At 40.5% G+C, this 20,237-nt stretch overlaps 1 protein-coding gene across 2 annotated transcripts in view; it reads right to left on the bottom strand.

The window, feature by feature from the left end:
• Positions 1-20,237, bottom strand: part of LOC134344338 (ATP-binding cassette sub-family A member 13-like) — a 219,322-nt gene that overhangs the window by 27,071 nt on the left and 172,014 nt on the right. The window contains exons 46-52 of one of the 2 annotated variants that reach the window (XM_063043940.1): positions 19,706-19,790; positions 11,756-11,883; positions 10,885-10,972; positions 8,519-8,627; positions 8,056-8,110; positions 3,478-3,655; positions 1,968-2,083 (exon numbers count right to left, since the gene is read on the bottom strand). In XM_063043940.1, the coding sequence (XP_062900010.1) occupies positions 1,968-2,083; positions 3,478-3,655; positions 8,056-8,110; positions 8,519-8,627; positions 10,885-10,972; positions 11,756-11,883; positions 19,706-19,790 (759 nt within the window). The remainder of the gene's footprint in view (positions 1-1,967; positions 2,084-3,477; positions 3,656-8,055; positions 8,111-8,518; positions 8,628-10,884; positions 10,973-11,755; positions 11,884-19,705; positions 19,791-20,237) is intronic. The other variant, XM_063043941.1, reaches the window with a different exon arrangement.

The raw sequence follows: 20,237 nt of genomic DNA, 5'->3' as shown, positions 1-20,237 counted from the left end.
CAATATACTTTCAAGTCAGAATGATGGAGATGAACCTATGATTGTAGTGTTCCAACATGCCAGCTGTCCTTGTCCTATTTGTTGAAAAGACCAAGGTTTTAGGGGATGCCGTCAGAGTAGCTTGGGATATTAACTGAAGTGCACTTTGTAAATAGCATAGGCAGCAGCTGCTGTGCACTGGTAGTGAAAGGAATGCATATTTAGTATGGGTGACCAGGTACCTATTAAAAGCCTGCTTAGTCCTGGATGCTGTCGAACGAGCAGAGAGTATTCCAATATTCTCCTAATTCGTGCCTTGGAGATGGTGGAAAGATCTTGGAAGGTCAGGAGGTGAGTAACACACCAAGATACCCAACCTCCAACCTGAGTTTGTGGCCAATTTATGCAGCTAATACAGTGGAGCTTTTGGTCAGTGGTGACCTCTGACGGTGGCTGTCTTGGTAATGGTCATGTTATCAAACGTCAGCATCTCTTCACTGAATCCAGCTATCATCTGGTTATTTTTTGGTGTGAACGTTACTTGTCTTTTATTAGCCTATGCTCAAATGTTGTTTAGGTCTTACTGAGGCATGGGCTGCTTTACTTGTGAATGAAACTGAATGTTACACAATCATCAGTGAACATTTTCACTTCAGTCCTTCTCTCTCTAACTTCATGCAATACCAGGAACATAATGAATCACCATAATATATAGACTACTAAAAACATATACACCCGGTTTATTTCATTCTCTCTAACCCACTCTACAAAATGATTGCATACATTGGTCACACATCTCACTGATGTACATACACCATACCTTCCCAGTTTAAAACTAACCTGATTTAGAAATATAAAATAGTTCCTTCATCATTGGGTTTAAGTTCTGGGATTTTATCCCCAACTGTGTAAATACCTTCACCAGACAGTCTGCAGTACTTTAGTAAAGCAGCTTACAGTCACCTTCTTTAACAGGAGGTAATCTTATTTCCAATACAGCTCAAAAAAAGATCTCTCTGGAGTGCTCCAACTACAACCACAAACCAAGTATATACAGTGGTGGATTAAGCAGACTAGTTTACTTCTTTGAAGTACTTCCTTGGCTGCGAAGTTATAATTACATTCCATTGAATTTCAGAATACTTTTGGATTACTGGAAAACCAGCATCATACATATTCAGAAAACAATGCAATCTGTTTTTTTTTCTCCATTTTCCTGAGGTCAATGTCTATGAATAGCCTTTGAGCTGCAAAAAGTAATCACGGTAAGTCCTTGTTACTCATGATGGATAGAGGCAGGCTTCCTGCAGATAACAACAAAAGGTGTATAATCACTCTGACGCTAATGCAGCAATGCAGTCCTTCCATCCATAGATATAACAACTTCAATGCAAGATTCAGTTTGTCAAAACACTCCTGACCCCGCTATTCCTATCACACAAACTATTGAAATGTCATCACCTCTCAGCACAAGACAAGATGTTAAATATAATCCAGTTCTTGGCAAACCGGATTCACCAGATGCCATGGGAAAAGGCTATGGATGAATGTAACACTCCTGCCAACACATTGCCAACCTCATGAGTATACAGATCTCAGATGGTATGACAGCAGATAACAAGGGCTTGTGTACATTTCTTGTGAAGTTATTAGGGACTGTGAGAAACTGCAGCTCCCAGGAAATGCTCAGCCAATGGGGTAACACTTAATTGAGCATAAACCCTGATGTTCCACCATTTTGTTATTGGATATTAAAAAGTATAACCATGACATTACGTAAGGCAATTTGTTGTGACCAGCAGTGCTAATCTGGGATATTTTACCCCTGCAAAGCAAGAAAAATTGAGGCCAGCTCATGCCACTGCCTTGACTCCAATAAACTAACTCAGCATGAAACAAGCATCTTTACTGGTGTTTCAGTTCACTTCCACACCATGGTCCACGTTTATTTCTTAAACTTAATGGATACTACTTCTCAGACTTCTTACCCAAATAAGATCAGCAATAAAGCTGTGGCTCCCAGATTATCTCTGTAAGTGAATGCGGTAAACTGGAAAGCTGCAAAGACACAAATGCACAGAACCACCGGGACCAAATAGCAGATCTAGACAGAGGGATTAAAAAAAGCAATATTTAGTTGATGAAAAAAGAGAAAGAAAAACAGCATTTTTCCACTCTGGAATAAAAGTATTGTGTTCCCACTGAGCACGTCAGCTTTTCTGGTTATTCCCGCCCTCTGAATCAGACTTCCTTCATTTTGTTTAACCCTGAACAAACTTTCCTTATGACATTGATGTATCTGACCAAGTCCTGAATAAATGTCAAGCCTACATATCAAATTTATAATGAACAAAATGTGAATTATCCTCAATTATGTTTTTCAATGCTAACATCCTGGCAGTTTCTGATCACCAACACTGCATTATTACAGCTTTGTTGGGAATATGTAGTTCTGTTGAAAACATCAAATTTGCATTTTAAAGACCTGGCAATCACAGCCAAATGAAACAACCTATGACCAGTTGTATGTTTTTTTTTGCCAGAAGTGCATGACATTTTTGGCAGATTCGTTCCAGAGGACTGTACATATAGACTAAAAGACAATTTCCTTCCAAACGGTGGAGAGTCTCTAACTGCTTCAGATCTGGTAGTTATACATTATAATACCTTCTCTACAGATGGAAGATTAAAACATTCCCATGAGGTAACTGAAAAGATCATGTTTAAACCCCAGAACATATTATCAAACCCTATTCCCAGAGCTACACTGTAGGCTGATAAAATATATACACCTGAAAACTCTCTAAACTGTTTCAAACAATACATGAGTAATTTACTTGCTACTTCTTTATGAAAGGAGAGAAAGGCAAGTTAATTTTATTTTTAAAATCTTTAGTATATTTTACCTTTTGTCTCCTTTGGTACCATTTGTCCCCATCCCTGTGGATTTCTATGTTCTTCCTGTTCTTGGATACACCTCTATCTCACATTTCTTTGGCACCAGGTGTATAACAGATATTTGGCTATTGATGTCTGACAGTAATGCCTTGATATTCCCAAACATTTGTGGGAAATGTATTAACGTGCCAGAGAATATACATATTTTTCATCCACATCTCCATTTGAAGAGAGGAATGAATGAGCATCTTTGATGTCATTAACCTGGCATTATAGTTATTCACTGAGAACATTTTAACAGTGAAAGCACCTGTTTCCTGTAGCAATCCTCGTGATTATCATCCATGGCTCAGCATGCAGTCAACTAGCTACCCATGCTCTGAAGTAGAATTTTCTTATCTCACAAATCTGCATTCATTACATACACTCGGTATTAGTTTCTTGCCAGAAATGCACAAAACATTATTACTATGGACTGGAGGAACTCTGCGAGACAATCCTTCAGATTCCTACATTGACTGGCTCTCAGAATTCCTAACTATAGATAGATATCTGAACATACCAAATGATGGAAGGAGTAAAAACTTCTTACATTCCTACCATATCAAACAAGAAGTTTGTGATCCAGTACAATCTGTAGCCCAGACCAGAGATGTGTTGTAACCTTTTCTGTCCAGTAATTCTATCTTGTACAACATATCCACCAATACTTGCTGTCAAAATGGAAAATCCCAGCAGGATACAGAAGGCCACTCCACACTGTCGAAGATTCTCCAAACTTTAGAAAGAAAAAACAGTACAAAAATGATTCAGGAGTCTGATTCAAAACTATCATATATTAAATCTGTGTATATTAATTTACTGTAGGTCAATAACAATTAAGGCAAAACTGAAGCAACTGATTTTTAGCTTCTAGTGAAGAAAAATGCTCAGAATACTGCAGAAATCATTGTAGTGCATATCGTTCTGCTCTTGACAAAAGCAACATTCCCCACCTATGGTGCTTAAACACAAAATCAACTTTATGAGGTAGTTTACAAAAAAATGTTGCTTACAGATCCATTTAACTTTCTGTTACCTAGTTTGTTCATTCGATTCCATGTAACAAGTTTCCCTTAGCAGAAATAGCCACATTATAGCACCCTTGAAGGTGTGTTTTACTATTGCTTGGACTTTCAACCTACCTTCAGATGACATTGAGGATGAGAGAATAATGGAACATTTACTAGACAGGATGACATTATCCTCATCATGTACATACTTTTAGAAAAAAAACTAATGAACCTAATTCCACTTTCCAGCTCTGAGTCTATACCCATGCTGATCATGGCTCTTCCAGTGCGTATTGAGTGTTCTACCTCTGCCATTGTTTCAAGCCGTGAGCTGCATTTCCCAACACCCTCTGGGTAAAATAATATTTTTAATGCTAGATTTCTAAATTTACCAATAATTATTTTAAATCTATGCCTTCTGTTTTCTTGATCTCTCTGCAAATTAAAATTGCCTTCCAATTTACTCTATGTAGGCCCCTCATATTTTGTACACAACCTCTAAATTTCCACTCAGTCTCCTCTTCCAGGAAAATCAATCTCAGTTGATTCTGTTTTCCTTGTGGCTATGATTTTAACCTAACAGCACATTTGGCAGCGATGTTTCATTCCTGATACATGCTTTGAAAGAGACAATAAAGCTATACTCTGCAAATCTCCGAAGTATGCAGTGACTCTATGATCTCTGTCTCTGAGGCTGACATCAGAATATCTTTCAAGGGTATCAAGCCCCAAAGGTGTGCCTGGCAGGGTACTGAAAACCTGTGCCAACCAACTGGCTAGAGTGTTCAAGGATATTTTCAACTACTCACTGCTGCAGTCAGAGGTTCCCATCTGCTTCTAAAGGGGCATCAATTATACCCAAAAAGAGCAGGGTGAGATACCTCAATGACTATCACATCTCCCCAGATCGACTGTGATGAAGTGAATGGTCAAACAGAGAAAGTAGATACTTCTAAGAAAGAACAAAGAACAGAACAGGCCCTTCAGTCCTCAACTTTGGTGCTCAACTTTTAAATTACACGAAGATCAATCTAACCCTTCCCTCCCACATAACCCTCCATTTTTCCTTCATCCATTTGCCTCTCTAAGAATCTCTTAAATGTCCCTAATGTAACTACCTCTACCACCAACCTATTATGTGTTCCATGCACTTTCCACTCTGTGTAAAACATCAGCCTCCGACACCCCAAGAGTAACACACAAAAGTGCTGGAGGAACTCCACGGGTTAGAAACATAGAAATATAGAAAACCTACAGCACAATACAGGCCCTTTGGCCTACAAAGCTGTGCTGAACATGTCCCTACCTTAGAACTACCTAAGCTTTACCCATAGCCCTCTATTTCTCTAAGCTCCATGTAGCCATCCAGGAGTCTCTTAAAATACCCTGTTGTCCGCGCCTCCACCACTGCCGCCAGCAGCCCATTGCACACACTCACCCCTCTCTGCGTAAAAAACTTACCCCTGACATTTCCTCTGTACCTACTTCCAAGCACCTTAAAACTATGCCCTCTCGTGCTAGCCATTTCAGCCCGAGGAAAAAGCCTCTGACTATCCAAACGGTCAATGCATCTCATTATCTTGTACACCTCTATCAAGTCACCTCTCATCCTCTGTTGCAATAAGGAGAAAAGGCTGAGTTCACTTAACCTATTCTCATAAGGCATGCACCCAATCCAGGCAACATCCTTGTAAATCTCCTTTGCACCCTTTCTATGGTTTCCACATTCTTCTTATAGTGAGGCGACCAGAATTGAGCACAGTACTCCAACTGGGGTCTGACCAGGTCCTATTTAGCTGCAACATTACTTCTCGGCTCTTAAACTCAATCCCACGATTGATGAAGGCCAATGCACCATATGCCTTCTTAACCACAGAGTTAACCTGTGCAGCAGCTTTGAGTGTCCTATGGACTCGGACCCCAAGATCCCTCTGATCCTCCACACTGCCAAGAGTCCTTCCATTAATGCTATATTCTGCCATCATATTTGACCTACCAAAATGAACCACTTCACACTTATCTGGGTTGAACATCTGCCGCTTTTTAGCCCAGTTTTGCATCCTATCAATGTTTCGTTGTAACCTCTGACAGCCCTCCACACTATCCACAACACCCCCAACCTTTGTGTCATCAGCAAATTTACTAACCCATCCCTCCACTTCATCATCCAGGTCATTTACAAAAATCACAAAGAGTACGGGTCCCAGAACAGATCCCTGAGGCACTGCACTGGTCACTGATCTCCATGCAGAATATGACCGGCCTACAACCACTCTTTGCTTTCTGTGGGCAAGCCAGCTCTGGATCCACAAATCAATGTTCCCTTGGATCCCATGCCTCCTTATTTTCTCAATAAGCCTTGCATGGGGTAACTTAACAAATGCCTTGTTAAAATCCATACACACTACATCTACGGCTCTACCTTCATCAATGTGTTTAGTCACATCCTCAAAAAATTCAATCAGGATTGTAAGGCACAACCCTGCCTTTAACAAAGCCATGCTGACTATTCCTAATCATATTATGTCTCTCCAAATGTTCATAAATCCTGCCTCTCAGGATCTTCTCCATCAACTTACCAACCACTGAAGTAAGACTCACTAGGTTAGTCAGCATCTATAGAAAGAAATAACCAGTTGACATTTTGGGCGAGACCCTTTATCAGGGAGCTGATGTAGGATCTGGGCCTGAAAGCTCAACTGTTTATTCCTTTCTATAGATGATGCCTGACCTGCTTAGTTCCTCCAGCAATTTTGTGTGTTTTACTTTGGATTTCCAGCATCTGCAGAATTTCTTGTGTTCTGACATCTCCCCCCTATACTTTCTACCAATCACCGGAAAAGTACATCCTCTTTTTAGCCTTTGGTGCCCTAGCAAAAAGGTGCTGGCAGTCCACTCTATCTATGCCATTTTTCATTTTATACACCCCTATCAAGTAATCTCTTAATCTCCTTTGCTCCAAAGAGAAAAGGCCGAGCTTGCTCAATCTTTCCTCATAAGACAATGTCTCTAATCCAGGCAGCATCTTGTTAAATCTTCATTGCATCCCGTCCACATCCTTCCTACACAGGCACACAGAACTGAACTGAACACTACACTCCAAGTGTGGTCTAACCAGAGTTTTATAGAGCTAAAACATTACCTCGGGGCTCTTAAACTCAATCCTTTCACTAATGAAGGCCAACACATCATATGCTTCTTAGCCATACTATCACACTTGCATAGCAATTTGGAGGGATCTATGGAATGGACCCCAAGATCTCTCTGCTCCTCCACACTGCTAAGAATCCTGCAATTAACCTTGCACTACCTTCAAGTTCAACCTTCCAAAGTGAATCACTTCACACTTTTTTCCGGTTTGAACGCCATTTGTCACTTCTCAGCCCAGTTCTGCATCCTGTCAATGTCTCATTGTAACCTACAACAACTTTCTATGCCAGAGGTTCCCAAACTGGGGTTGATGAATGGTTCATGGTAAGGCTCCATGGCATAAAAAGGTTGGGAACTCCTGTTCTACGCTATTCACAATACCTCCAATCTTTGTGTCATCTGCTAACTTACTAACCCACTCTTCCACTTACTCATCTAAGTCTTGATAAAAGCCACAAAGAGGAGGGGATCTCAGGACAGTTCACTGCAGAACACTATTAATCACAGCTAAATGTTCCTCAAGTTTATACTTGACATCAGTATAACTAAGCAGGAAGCCTCAGAAAGATGGGTCAGTTTTGGAGTTGGATAGAAAATCAAAATGGCTGGCAACATGGAACTCTAAAATGCCCCTGTGGACAGAATGCAGGTGCTCTACCATCTAATAGCTGATAGTACCAGTATGAAGGAAAGCACAAGAACAGATATTACACAGGCAATGTAATATGCACAATGTTCATACTAATACTCAGTGAATGCTGGATTAATTAACGCCCATGAAGCAAGTTTTCTAATAGAATCATTACAGCACTCATTGACTTCATGCCAGGAAAGACACTCTTGCTTCCAGCAGTGAATGCTTTTGATTCACTGACATCGGGTTATGGACCCAGTATACTTCCACTGTACCATTCTGCTTGCAATTGTACATAAATACTTATTTACAGTTTGCATTGAAATGGAAAAAGAAACTTACATTTTGTCATCATTCAGAAGAAAGCCACGATAAGGATGGCTATACAATGCAATTCCTAATAAAAAAAGAATACAGTACTTAAATATTATTCTAATTTATCATCAAAGCCAGAATACTTTCAGCAAAATCAGATTAGTGTCTGTTAGAGATCAAAGTGGCATCAACACAAATTTAAAATGAGAACAATTCTAAACTTATTCAAGAGTCTCCCTAAAATTTGTCTCTTTGACCAAACTTGGACCATCCTTCCAAGACCAGTCTTTGACTTGGTCTCATATCTTTTCTGACATGACATTATTTTGTTTCCATCAAAGATGCAATATGCATTTAAGTTGTAGTTTTGACAGCAGAGCACACTGAAGTAGGTAATTTATTAAACTAAAGCTATAGTTCCTAATGCCATAAGCATCTATATGTATATTTCTCAATTATTTATACTTTGAACATGCTTTTATTGACATACCATATTCTGTCCAGTTGGCATCTGGCGGTAAGTTAGCCCAGAGAATGAGGTTATTGAGCCGATTCAGGAGTGCTGGTTCTGCATGGAAGCCCCTTTGATTATACCATACCTGCAAATAGAGAAAAAAAACAATATTTTCACAGATTTGATTCCATTATTCATAATAGACAAAAAATGTTAATGGATTTGAAGTTACTGTAAATATTCTCAGCTCCTAGGTAAGGAAAACAAGCAGATCACTTAGTCTTAAATTTTCTTAGTTCTTGCTGGTATGGCATGTGTTAATTGGTGATTGGAAAATCTAAAGGTAGGCACAGAATTAATCCTTATGATCCATATTAACACTGTAAACAGGGTAACACATGTGCTGACATCTCATAAACACAAAATAATCTGCAGCTGCTGGGATCAAAGCAACACTCACAATACGCTGGAGGAACTCAGCAGGTCGGGCAGCATCAGTGGAAATGATGAGTCGACGTTTCAGGCCAGAACCCTTCATCAGGACTGAAGAAAGAAGGTGGGGGAGGGTTGGAGGACGGCTCGTAGTTTCAGTTGAAAAACCAGTAATTTGAAAGACAAAGGGGTGGGGGAGGGGAAGCAGGGACGTCATAGGCAAGAAAATAATGGGTAGTAGAAGGAGGAGGCAGAACCATGAGTGAGGTGATAGGCAGCTGGGGTGGGGGGCCAGAGTGAAATAGGGATAGAGGAAGGGAGGAGGAGGGATTTACCGGAAGTTGGAGAATTCTATGTTCATACCAAGGGGCTGGAGACTACCTAGGCGGTATGTGAGGTGTTGCTTCTCTAGCCTGAGTTTAGCCTCATCATGGCAGTAAAGGAGGCCATGTATGGACATATCTGAATGGGAATGTCAAGCAGAGTTGAAGTGGGTGGCAACCGGGAGATCCTGTCTGTTGTGCAGACGGAGTGAAGGTGCTCGACGAAGCGGTCCCCCAATCTGCGTCGGGTTTCACCGATGTAGAGGAGGTTGCACCGGGAGCACCGGATGCAATAGATGACCCCAACAGACTCACAAGTGAAGTGTTGCCTCACCTGGAAGGACTGTTTGGGGCCCTGTATGGTGGCAAGAGAGGAGGTGCAGGGACATGTGTAGCACTTACACACAGGGCTACGAGCCTTCTTCCAACCCTCCCCCACCTTCTTTCTTCAGTCCTGACGAAGGGTTCCGGCCCGAAACGTCAACTCATCGTTTCCAGTGATGCTGCCCGACCTGCTGAGTTCCTCCAGCGTATTGTGAGTGCTGACATCTCATGTTGTTCCTTGTCATTACCATTAGTGGTGGCTGTCAGGCATGTTACTGATGTTATAGATAGCAGTGCCATCCTCTCTCTAGTTCTTTAGCACCGGCAGTGACTTTGGCTGTCTGCTCTCCAGTTCAGACAACATGACTCTCCCATGCCCAGTCTATCAGTAGGTGACTGTATTATCACCAATTCTGACTGAAACTCTGTTCAATCCTCACTATTAAAGGTTAACCATTTCAGTCTGTGCACACTGATACCCTAGATTACATTTATTGACGGGAATAGTTCAGGGAGAAGCAGCCTGTGCAGGGGAGTCATGATTCAATTTTAAGAGCTGACTAACTTCAGATAAAGGCCTTCAACATCTTGCACTGGGAGAAAAATGTGGAAAGATAGAGAACTTAATTAACAATGAGCATTCTGACAGAAAATCTTGGGTATCTATACCCCAATAGTAAAATTCTTCACTTGAAAATTGGACCACTGAGAATTGTGTCATGAAGTTCCTCAGGCAGGTTTGCTGGATCCTGCAAAAAAAGGTAACACCTTCTCTACTTCTAACAATTGAATCATTAAGCCACAGCCCAAGTACAGGTAAAACACAAAAAAAAAACAGGGAATTAGCTAAGAAGCATTTCTTCCAACCTCCTGACCAAAATGTAGCCTTCTTCTAAAATGTAATGGCAGAATATTGGGGTCATTACCACAAAAGTGTAGGTAAACCAGCTACTGCGTCCCCCCACCCCCTGCCCTGCAGTTTAATAATAACTATAACTATTTTAATGGCTGTCTGAGTTTGGGGAAGATAAGAAACTGACATTCTCCTTTCTCCTTTTCTTCCAATGGGTAGATCTAGGAATAGAAGTACATTACATGGAATCATTTGGCCTTTCAATGCAGGCAAGCAACCAACAACCAATTAAGTCTGTTCCCGGCATCGAGAAAAGGAAGAATAACCTTATTTTTTGGTAAATTTAGCACTTAACCTCTCATAATTTTCCAGAGAAAAATGCTCCTCGTCACACTGTGGTGTTCTTTTCCCACAATACAAGATGCTAAGAACTTACATAAAAGCATTGTGACTATATAGATTGTTCCTACCTTTACCAAAGTGTTGATATCTATTTGACTGAAATTGTTTCCTTTCATCTCCTCAGGTAGTTCTTCTCCAAATGACCACCCCCCTAGTCTGTTAATGATAAAACAAATGGGTACTCACATTGACCAGCAATCTAAATTTCCACATTTAAGTCTGTATCAACACTTAGAACACTTCCAACAGAGATGTTACTTTGGATGGGCTGACTATAATGGAAATTCATCATTAATTTTTCTTTTCGTGAAAGTGCCATGTGCTCTCAAATAGAGTATGATCAGTTTACTATAACTTTGCTGAATTCAAATGCCCATCTCAGCTTCGGCAAGCTTTTTTTCTGTTACACAGTGTTTCCTTCTAGCTTTTATTTTTCCAAGCCCAGAATTTAATTCTCACCTACTAAAGAGTAATGCATGGCAAATCAATTGAGGTCCACGTTTCATAAGACAGGAAATCAGACCATTTTCCCTTCTGTCATTGTCTCAATAACTCAAGAGACAGGGGAAGTCAAACTTTATTGTCCTCAAAATCTATGACCCTGCCATCTCCCTGACAGCAACCCAGGGAGGAAAAGTAATGCAGAAACGGAGTTCTACCATTTGTTTTAAATGTATTTTAATATCAGTGGCCAACACTGTCTAATCAGTACGATTTTGAGAAATGCCATCAAACCCAAGAATGCACTCTTTGACATTCTGTAGATGTCCTGTTGACTTCCAGCATATGGATGTTATATTCCATGTGAACCCATCCTAATTTCAGGAAGTGTGGTACTACCATGCAAGTTATTCAAACAATTGTTTTTTTTTAAGTTTATCATTTCTCTTTGAGGATTTTTAGGTTTCTCATCAGGTAATTGGATCTGATGTATTTTACCTTTTCAATTTGAAGGCATTTTCAGTTGTAATGAAGTAGTCTTCCAAATTGTAGGCAGTGAGATTGTATAAGAATTTTCCTTCATTATTTCTGAAATACGGAACTGTGATATTTATTGCAGGACATTGCTGGAAGACAAATAAATTTTGAGTTGTATTTCTTTTACTGAAACATCTTCATTATGAATAAAATTTGATAGCACTAAGGTTAAAGAAACAGACAGCAGGATAAACCATGAAGGGACAATCAGCTGAAACTAGGTTCTGCTTTCAAGAATTTACAGATCAAGGAAGCTCAAGACAGAGAAAACATAGCAAATTCTATGTTGGACAGGCCTAGGAACTCACCCATTTTATTAAAGATGCTGGATGAATTTTGAATTTCAACCTATGCTAAATTCTAAATCAGTGGTTGAAAGATGGAACATAGAATCTACATGTTTTTTGCTGTTATTTTCCAGGTAAAGGTAAGGCCATGGGACCATCTTGCACCTTTACCCCTAACCCTGCCCTCACAAATAGGTTATAACTCATGGAGTTTAAAGGGGTTTCCAGTCACTTCATCTTTATATACCTTTAATGAAACCTGCCAAATTAAATCTAACATGAATGCTACGTGGCTCATTCCATTATCATAAACATTGCTTCCCCACCCCCAACAGGGAAAGCAGTTTAAATTTAAAAGAAATAGTTAGAAACATGATTTAAAAATTACCTGAAATAATCCTGAGAATGTTTAATGAAATAGTAAACAAAACAAGTTCAAAAAAGAGCAGAAAACAGCTGACAAAGATGTTCTTGCTAACACTGAAACCTTACAAGGTTATTTTCCCAGTAAAGCTCCTTGCTGCAAATACTTTGTCCGGCTTAAAAATGATCATTTTATATGTGGTCTTTATTATGCAGATATTAGCTGCATCAAACTGGGACAGGGAAACGGAGTAATGATGTTGTTATGAAATTGGAAAAAAGCAAGGATATTACCATTTCATTAAACCATTTCAAATAGCTTTTGTAAATGGCCAAAATTAAGGGGTGACATTGACAGTAAAGAAGGTTATCGCAGATTACAAACACATGTTGATCAGCCAGCGAAGTGGGCTAAGGACTGATTCCAATATAGCTAACTAAGTATAAGGTGATGATGCATGGTAAGGCACTAGGGAGTGTAATGGAATAGAGAGCATAGGAGTACAAGTGAATAGTGTATTGGAAGCAGCGTCAACAGTGGTGAAAAAGGTGTTTAGCACACTGGCCTTCATCAGTCAAGGCACTGAGTATAGAGTTGGAAAATTAGTCATTGGTGAGGCTGTACTTAGAGCAGTGCTATAGAAAGATGCGGTTAAACTATAAAGAGTGCAGAAAAGATTGAAGAGGATGTTGCTGGGACTAGTAGGCCTGAGTTAGATTAAGAGGTTGGCCCACCTAGATCTTTATTCCTTGGAACAGAGGAGAAGGAGGAATTAACTTATAGAAAAGTTTTAAAAAATTATGAGAGACATAGATATGGTGGACAGAAACAGTCTTTCCCCTAGGATACGTAGAGTTCAAAAGCAGAGAGCAAAGGTTTGAGACTGAACAAAGGACCTGAGGGGCAACTTTTTCAAATAGAAGGTGGCAAATATATGGAACAAGCTAAGATAATAGTATCATTTAAGAAACATTTGGATGGGTATATGGAGGGGCCAGGCTTAAATAGGCTAAATGTAGGAAATTGGGTCTAACTGGGTGGGCACCTTGGTTGGCATGGTCTCATTGGGCCAAAGCATCTCTATTCATGCTGTATGACTCTATGACTCAAATCTATAAGACACCAGATAGTATTCAAATTCACACTTATTAGAAAAAGTTACATCTAAGCTACCAACTCAAAATTGCATTGAACCAAAATGTGGATCTCTATAGATTTTATACAAGAGTTGATTTACAAATTAATGCTCCAGTATAGATCTTCATTGTCTGTAAGGCTATATTCATGATTCAAATGTATTTCTTCCAAACAGAAGAACCTGATCCCATCCCACCTATATATATAACCATATAACAATTACAGCACGGAAACAGGCCATCTCGGCCCTTCTAGTCCGTGCCGAACTCTTACTCTCACCTAGTCCCACCGACCTGCACTCGGCCCATAACCCTCCATTCCTTTCCTGTCCATATATATATCCAATTTAACTTTAAACGACAACATCAATCATGCCTCAACCACTTCTGCTGGAAGCTCATTCCACACAGCTACTACTCTCCGAGTAAAGAAGTTCCCTCTCATGTTACCCCTAAACCTTTGCCCCTTAACTCTCAACTCATGTCCTCTTGTTTGAATCTCCCCTACTCTCAATGGAAAAAACCTATCCACGTCAACTCTATCAATCCCCCTCATAATTTTAAACACCTCTATCAAGTCCCCCCTCTACGCTCCAAAGAATAAAGACCTAACTTTTTCAACCTTTCTCTGTAACTTAGGAGATGAAACCCAGGCAACATTTTAGTAAATCTCCTCTGTACTGTCTCAATTTTATTGACATCTTTCCTATAATTTGGTGACCAGAACTGTACATAATACTCTAAATTTGGCCTTATCAATGCCTTATACAATTTCAACGTTGTATCCCAACTCCTATACTCAATGCTTTGATTAATAAAGGCCAGCATACCAAAAGCTTTCTTCACCACCCTATCCACATGAGATTCCACTTTCAGGGAACTATGCACCATTATTCCTAGATCCCTCTGTTCTACAGCATTCTTCAATGCCCTACCATTTACCATGTATGTCCTATTTAGATTAGTCCTACGAAAATGTAGCACCTCACATTTTTCAGCATTAAACTCCATCTGCCATCTTTCAGCCCATTCTTCTAACTGGCCTAAATCTCTCTGCAAGCTTTGAAAACCTACTTCATTATCCACAACGCCACCTATCTTAGTATCATCTGCATACTTACTAATCCAATTTACCACCCCATCATCCAGATCATTAATATATATGACAAACAGCATTGGACCCAGTACAGATCCCTGAGGCACACCGCTACACACCGTCCTCCAATCTGACACAGTTATCCACCACTACTCTCTGGCGTCTCCCGTCCAGCCATTGCTGAATCCATTTTACTACTTCGATATTAATGCCTAATGATTAAACCTTCCTAACTAACCTTCCATGTGGAACCTTGTCCAAGGCCTTACTGAAGTCCATATAGACAACATCCACTGCTTTACCCTCGTCAACTTTCCTACTAATCTCATCAAAAAATTCAATAAGATTTGTCAAACATAACCTTCCACGCACAAATCCATGTTGACTGTTCCTAATCAGACCCTGTCTATCCAGATAATTATATATACCATCTCTAAGAATACTTTCCATCAATTTACCCACCACTGATGTCAAACTCACAGGCTGATAATTGCTAGGTTTACTCTTAGAACACTCTTTAAACAATGGAACCACATGAGCAATACGCCAATCCTCCAGCACCATCCCCATTTCTAATGACATTTGAAATATTTCTGTCAGAGCCCCTGCGATTTCCACACTAACTTCCCTCACGGTCCTAGGGAATATCTTGTCCAGACCTGGAGACTTATCCACTTTTATGTTCCTTAAAAGCTCCAGTACTTCCTTTTCTTTAATCGTCATACTTCCCATAACTACCCTTCTTGTTTCCTTTACCTTACACAATTCAATATCCTTCTCCTTAGTGAATATCGAAGAAAAGAAATTGTTCAAAACCTCCCCCATCTCTTGTGGCTCCGCACATAGCCGTCCACTCTGATTCTCTAAGGGACCAATTTTATCCTTCACTATCCTTTTGCTATTAATATAACTGTAGAAACCCTTTGGATTTATTTTCACCTTACTTGCTAAAGCAGCCTCGTATCTTCTTTTAGCTTTTCTAATTTCTTTAAGATTCTTTTGACATTCTTTATATTCCTCCAGCAACTCATTAACTCCAAGCTGCCTATATTTATTGTAGATCCCTCTCTTTTACTGAACCAAGTTTCCTCTAACCCCTGAAAACCATGGCTCTCTCAAACTTTTAACCTTTCCTTTCAACCTAACAGGAACATAAAGATCCTGTACCCTCAGAATTTCACCTTTAAATGACCTCCATTTCTCTATTACATCCTTCCCATAAAACAAATTGTCCCAATCCACTCCTTCTATATCCTTACACATCTTCTCAAAGTTAGCCTTTCTCCAATCAAAAATCTCAACCCTGGATCCAGTCCTATCCTTCTGCATAATCATATTGAAACTAATGGCATTGTGATCACTGGACCCGAAGTGCTCCCCAACACATACCTCCGTCACCTGCCCTATCTCATTCCCTAACAGGAGATCCAACACTGCCCCTTCTCTAGTCGGTACCTCTATGTATTGCTGCAAAAAACTATCCTGCACAAACTCCAAACCATCCAGCCCTTTTACAGAATGGGCTTCCCAGTCTGTGTGTGGAAAATTAAAATCTCCCACAATCACAACCTTGTGCTTACTACAAATATCTGCTACCTCCTTACAAATTTGCTCCTCCAGTTCTCAGTCTCCATTAGATGGTCTATAATACACCCCTATAAGCGTTACTACACCTTTCCCATTCCTCAATTCCACCCAAATAGCCTTCCTAGACGAGTCCACTAATCTATCATGCCAGAGCACCTCTGTTATATTTTCTCTGACAAGCAATGCAACATCTCCCCCTCTTGTCCCTTCAATTTTATTATACCTGAAGCAACAAAATCCTGGAATATTTAGTTGCTAATCACACACCTCCTGCAACCACGTTTCACTAATAGCTACAACATCATATTTCCAGGTATCAATCCATGCCCTAAGCTCATCCACCTTTCTTACAATGCTCCTAGCATTAAAATAGATACATTTAAGAAACTCTCCACCTCTTACTCTCTGTTTATCCTTAATGGAGCAAACAATTTAGTTATCTTTTTCTTCCTTCTCCCCTACATCTTCAGTCTGAGTGCTCCTGATCTCTGTCTCCTGCCTATCCTCCCTCACACACTGTCTACTAGCTTTCTCTATTCGTGAACCAACCTCCTCTCTCCGAGTCTCTTTAATTTGATTCCCACCCCCCAACCATTCTAGTTTAAAGTCACCTCAGTAGCCTTCGCAAGTCTCCCCGCCAGGATATTGGTCCCCCTAGGATTCAAGTGTAACCTGTCCTTTTTGTACAGGTCACACCTGTGCCAAAAGAGGTCCCAATGATCCAAAAACTTGAATCCCTGCCCCCTGCTCCAAACGCTCAGCCACACATTTATCCTCCACCTCATTGCATTCTTACTCTCAATGTCGCATAGCACAGGCAGTAATCCTGAGATTACTACCTTTGTGGTCCTTTTTCTCAACTCCCTTCCTAACTCCCTATATTCTCCTTTCAAGAGCTCTCCCCTTTTCCTACCTATGTCATTGGTACCTATATGTACCACGACCTCTGGCTCCTCTCCCTCCCACTTCAGGATATCTTGGATGCGATCAGAAACATCCCGAACCCTGGCTCCAGGGAGGCAAACTACCATCCGGGTCTCCGGACTGCATCCACAGAATCGCCTATCTGACCCCCTAACTATCGAGTCCCTTATTACGACTGCCCTCCTCTTCCTTTCTCTACCATTCTGAGCTACAGAGCTGGACTCTGTGCCGGAGGCACGGCCACTGTTGCTTCCCCCAGGTAAGCTGTCCCCCCAAACAGTACTCAAACAGGTGTACTTATTGTCAAGGGGCACAGCCACTGGGGTATTCTCTAGTACCTGACTTCCCTTCCCCCTCCTAACCGTGACCCACTTGTCTGCCTCCCGTGGCCCCGGTGTGACCACCTGCCTGTAACTCCTCTCTATCAACTCCTCACTCTCCCTGACCATATGAAGGTCATCGAGCTGCAGCTCCAGTTCCCTAACGTGGTCCCTTAGGAGCTGTATCTCGGCGCACCCGATCCACTCTTTAAGAAGGGAGGAAGGCAAAAGAAATGAAATTAGAGGCCAGTTAGCCTAACCTCAGTGGTTGGGGAAGTGTTGGAGTCTATTATTAAAGATGATGTTTCAGGGTACTTGGAAACTAATGATAAAATAAGTCAAAGTCAGCATGGTTTCTATAAAGGGAAATCTTGCCTGACAAATCTGTTAGAGTTCTTTCAGGAAGTAACAAGCAGGATAGGCAAAGGAGAGGCAGCGGATGTCATTTACTTGGATTTTCAGAAGGCGTTTGATAAGGTGCCTCACATGAGGCTGCCTAACAAGATAAAATCCTGTGGCATTACAGGAAAGATGCCGGAATGGATAGAGGAATGGCTGACAGGCAGGAGGCAGCGAGTGGGAAGAAAAGGGGCCTTTTCTGGTTGGCTGCCAGTGGTGTTCCTCAGGGGTCAGTCTTGGGACCGCTACTTCTCACGTTGTTTGTCAATGACTTTGGATAATGAAATTGATGGTTTTGTGGCAAAGTTTGTGGATGATACGAAAATAGGTGGAAGGGTAGGTAGTACTGAGGAAGCAATGCAATTGCAGCAAGACTGAGACGAATCGGAAGAATGGACAAAAAAGTGGCAGATGAAATATTGTGTTGGCAAATGTATGAAAAGGAACAATAGTGCAGACTATTATCAAAATGGGGAGAAGGTTCAAATATCAGAGGTGCAGAGGAACTTAGGAGACCTCGTGCAAGACTCCCAGAAGGTTAATTTACAGGTTGAGTCTGTGGTAAAGAAGGCAAATACAATGTTGGCATTTGTTTCAAGGGGAACAGAATATAAAAGCCAGATAATGCTGAGCCTCTATAAGACATTGGTCAAGCCGCACTTGGAGTATTGTCAAGAGCTTTGGGCTCCATATCTCAGAAAGGATGTGTTGTCATTGGAGAGAGTCTAGAGGAAGTTCATGAGGATGATTCTGGGAATGAAGGGGTGAACATTTGAAGAATGTTTGGCAGTTTTGGGCCTGTACTCACTGGAATTTAGAAGAATGCAGGGGGGAAGGGATCGCATTGAAACCTACCAAATGTTGAAAGGACTAGATAAGGTGAATGTGGAGAGGATATTTCCTATGGTGGAATATCCAGAACTAGAGGGCACAGCCTCAAAATTGAGGGGTGACCTTTTAGAAAAGAGGTAAGAAGGATTTTTTTAGCTGGATAGTAGTGAATCTGTGAAATGTTCTTCCACAGACTGCGCGGGAGGCCATCGATGGGTATACTTAAGGCAGAAGTTGATCGTTTCCTGATCGGTCAGGGCATCAAAGCATACGGGAAGAAGGCAGGTGCATGGGGTTGAGTGGGATCCGGGATCAGCCATGATGGAATGACGGAGCAGACGCGACAGACTGATCGGCCTAATTCTGCTCCTATGTCTTATGGTCATCCAACAACATGTGCCAGATCTATGAGATCTTTGGATCCATTTGCAACCAGCATAGTCCCTTTAATAGCATGTCAGTCTATCTACATCTAGATCCTGGTCACAATTACCATTACTGTATTTCTAATTGTCTATCTTTTGTCAACATTTTTATATAACTTCCAAATTGTAAAGTACATAAGGGCATCCTGTGATTCTAAGCAGGTACTACTTTAAAGATCTTATTGTCTCTAGTGTTTATTCAAATATTATTTGATGCCATTCACTTTATACAGCTTGTATATCAGTCTGTCATTGATCCCTTTTAATTCATGCTTTCTCATTTATTTAATTTTCTGAGCTTGTTTTAGTCCATTCATTTCCATTGATTTTTTAATGTACTTTCATTTCCAAAGGGAACATAATTTCAAATGTGAAACACTAGTAACATTTCTGCAGCCTAACAATATAAGTAACACAATTATTCATGGGAACACTGGGCAACTAAATACAAGATATTCCTGTACTCACTAGCATGATTACACCTGTTTGTTAATAAATACTCATAAAGTACATCAGAAAATAATGAAAATTAACTAACTTACTACCTGATAACCATGATCACAATTACACTTAACAAGAGAGTTCTCTGGTTCTGAAGGTCCTTTCCACATGCATACAGGATTATTCCTATGAAAAAAAGAAACCATGTCACAGTTTTCTCCAGAAAGCAAAATAATCACAATTATCAGAATGAGGTTTATTGTCACTGGCATAAGTGGTGAAATGTGTTATTTTGTGGCAGCAGTGCAGGCATAACAAATTACTGGAACTTACAATAAAAACAAATCATCAAATTGAATGATAGAAAGTGAGCTTCTCCGTTATCGAGCAACAGGTTAGACAGATCAGCTTTGCTGAATGATTATTGACATGAAATGTTCACTCTATTCTTTCTACACCGGAGCTATTTAATCCGCTCTGTGCTTTCAGCTTTGTTTTGATTTCAGATTTCCCATATCTAAAGATTTTAATTTTCAATCATCATAAAAGGAATAGATTTGAACCTTTTTTGTTCTTTTACCTCAAAAGCTGCCATTCCATTTCCTCATCAAAACCAAACTGGAGACTGAGATG

Source organism: Mobula hypostoma, chromosome 3, assembly GCF_963921235.1.
Source record: "Mobula hypostoma chromosome 3, sMobHyp1.1, whole genome shotgun sequence".
In the NCBI taxonomy this organism is placed as follows: domain Eukaryota; kingdom Metazoa; phylum Chordata; class Chondrichthyes; order Myliobatiformes; family Myliobatidae; genus Mobula; species Mobula hypostoma.
This window is presented reverse-complemented; position numbering and strand designations above follow the sequence as displayed.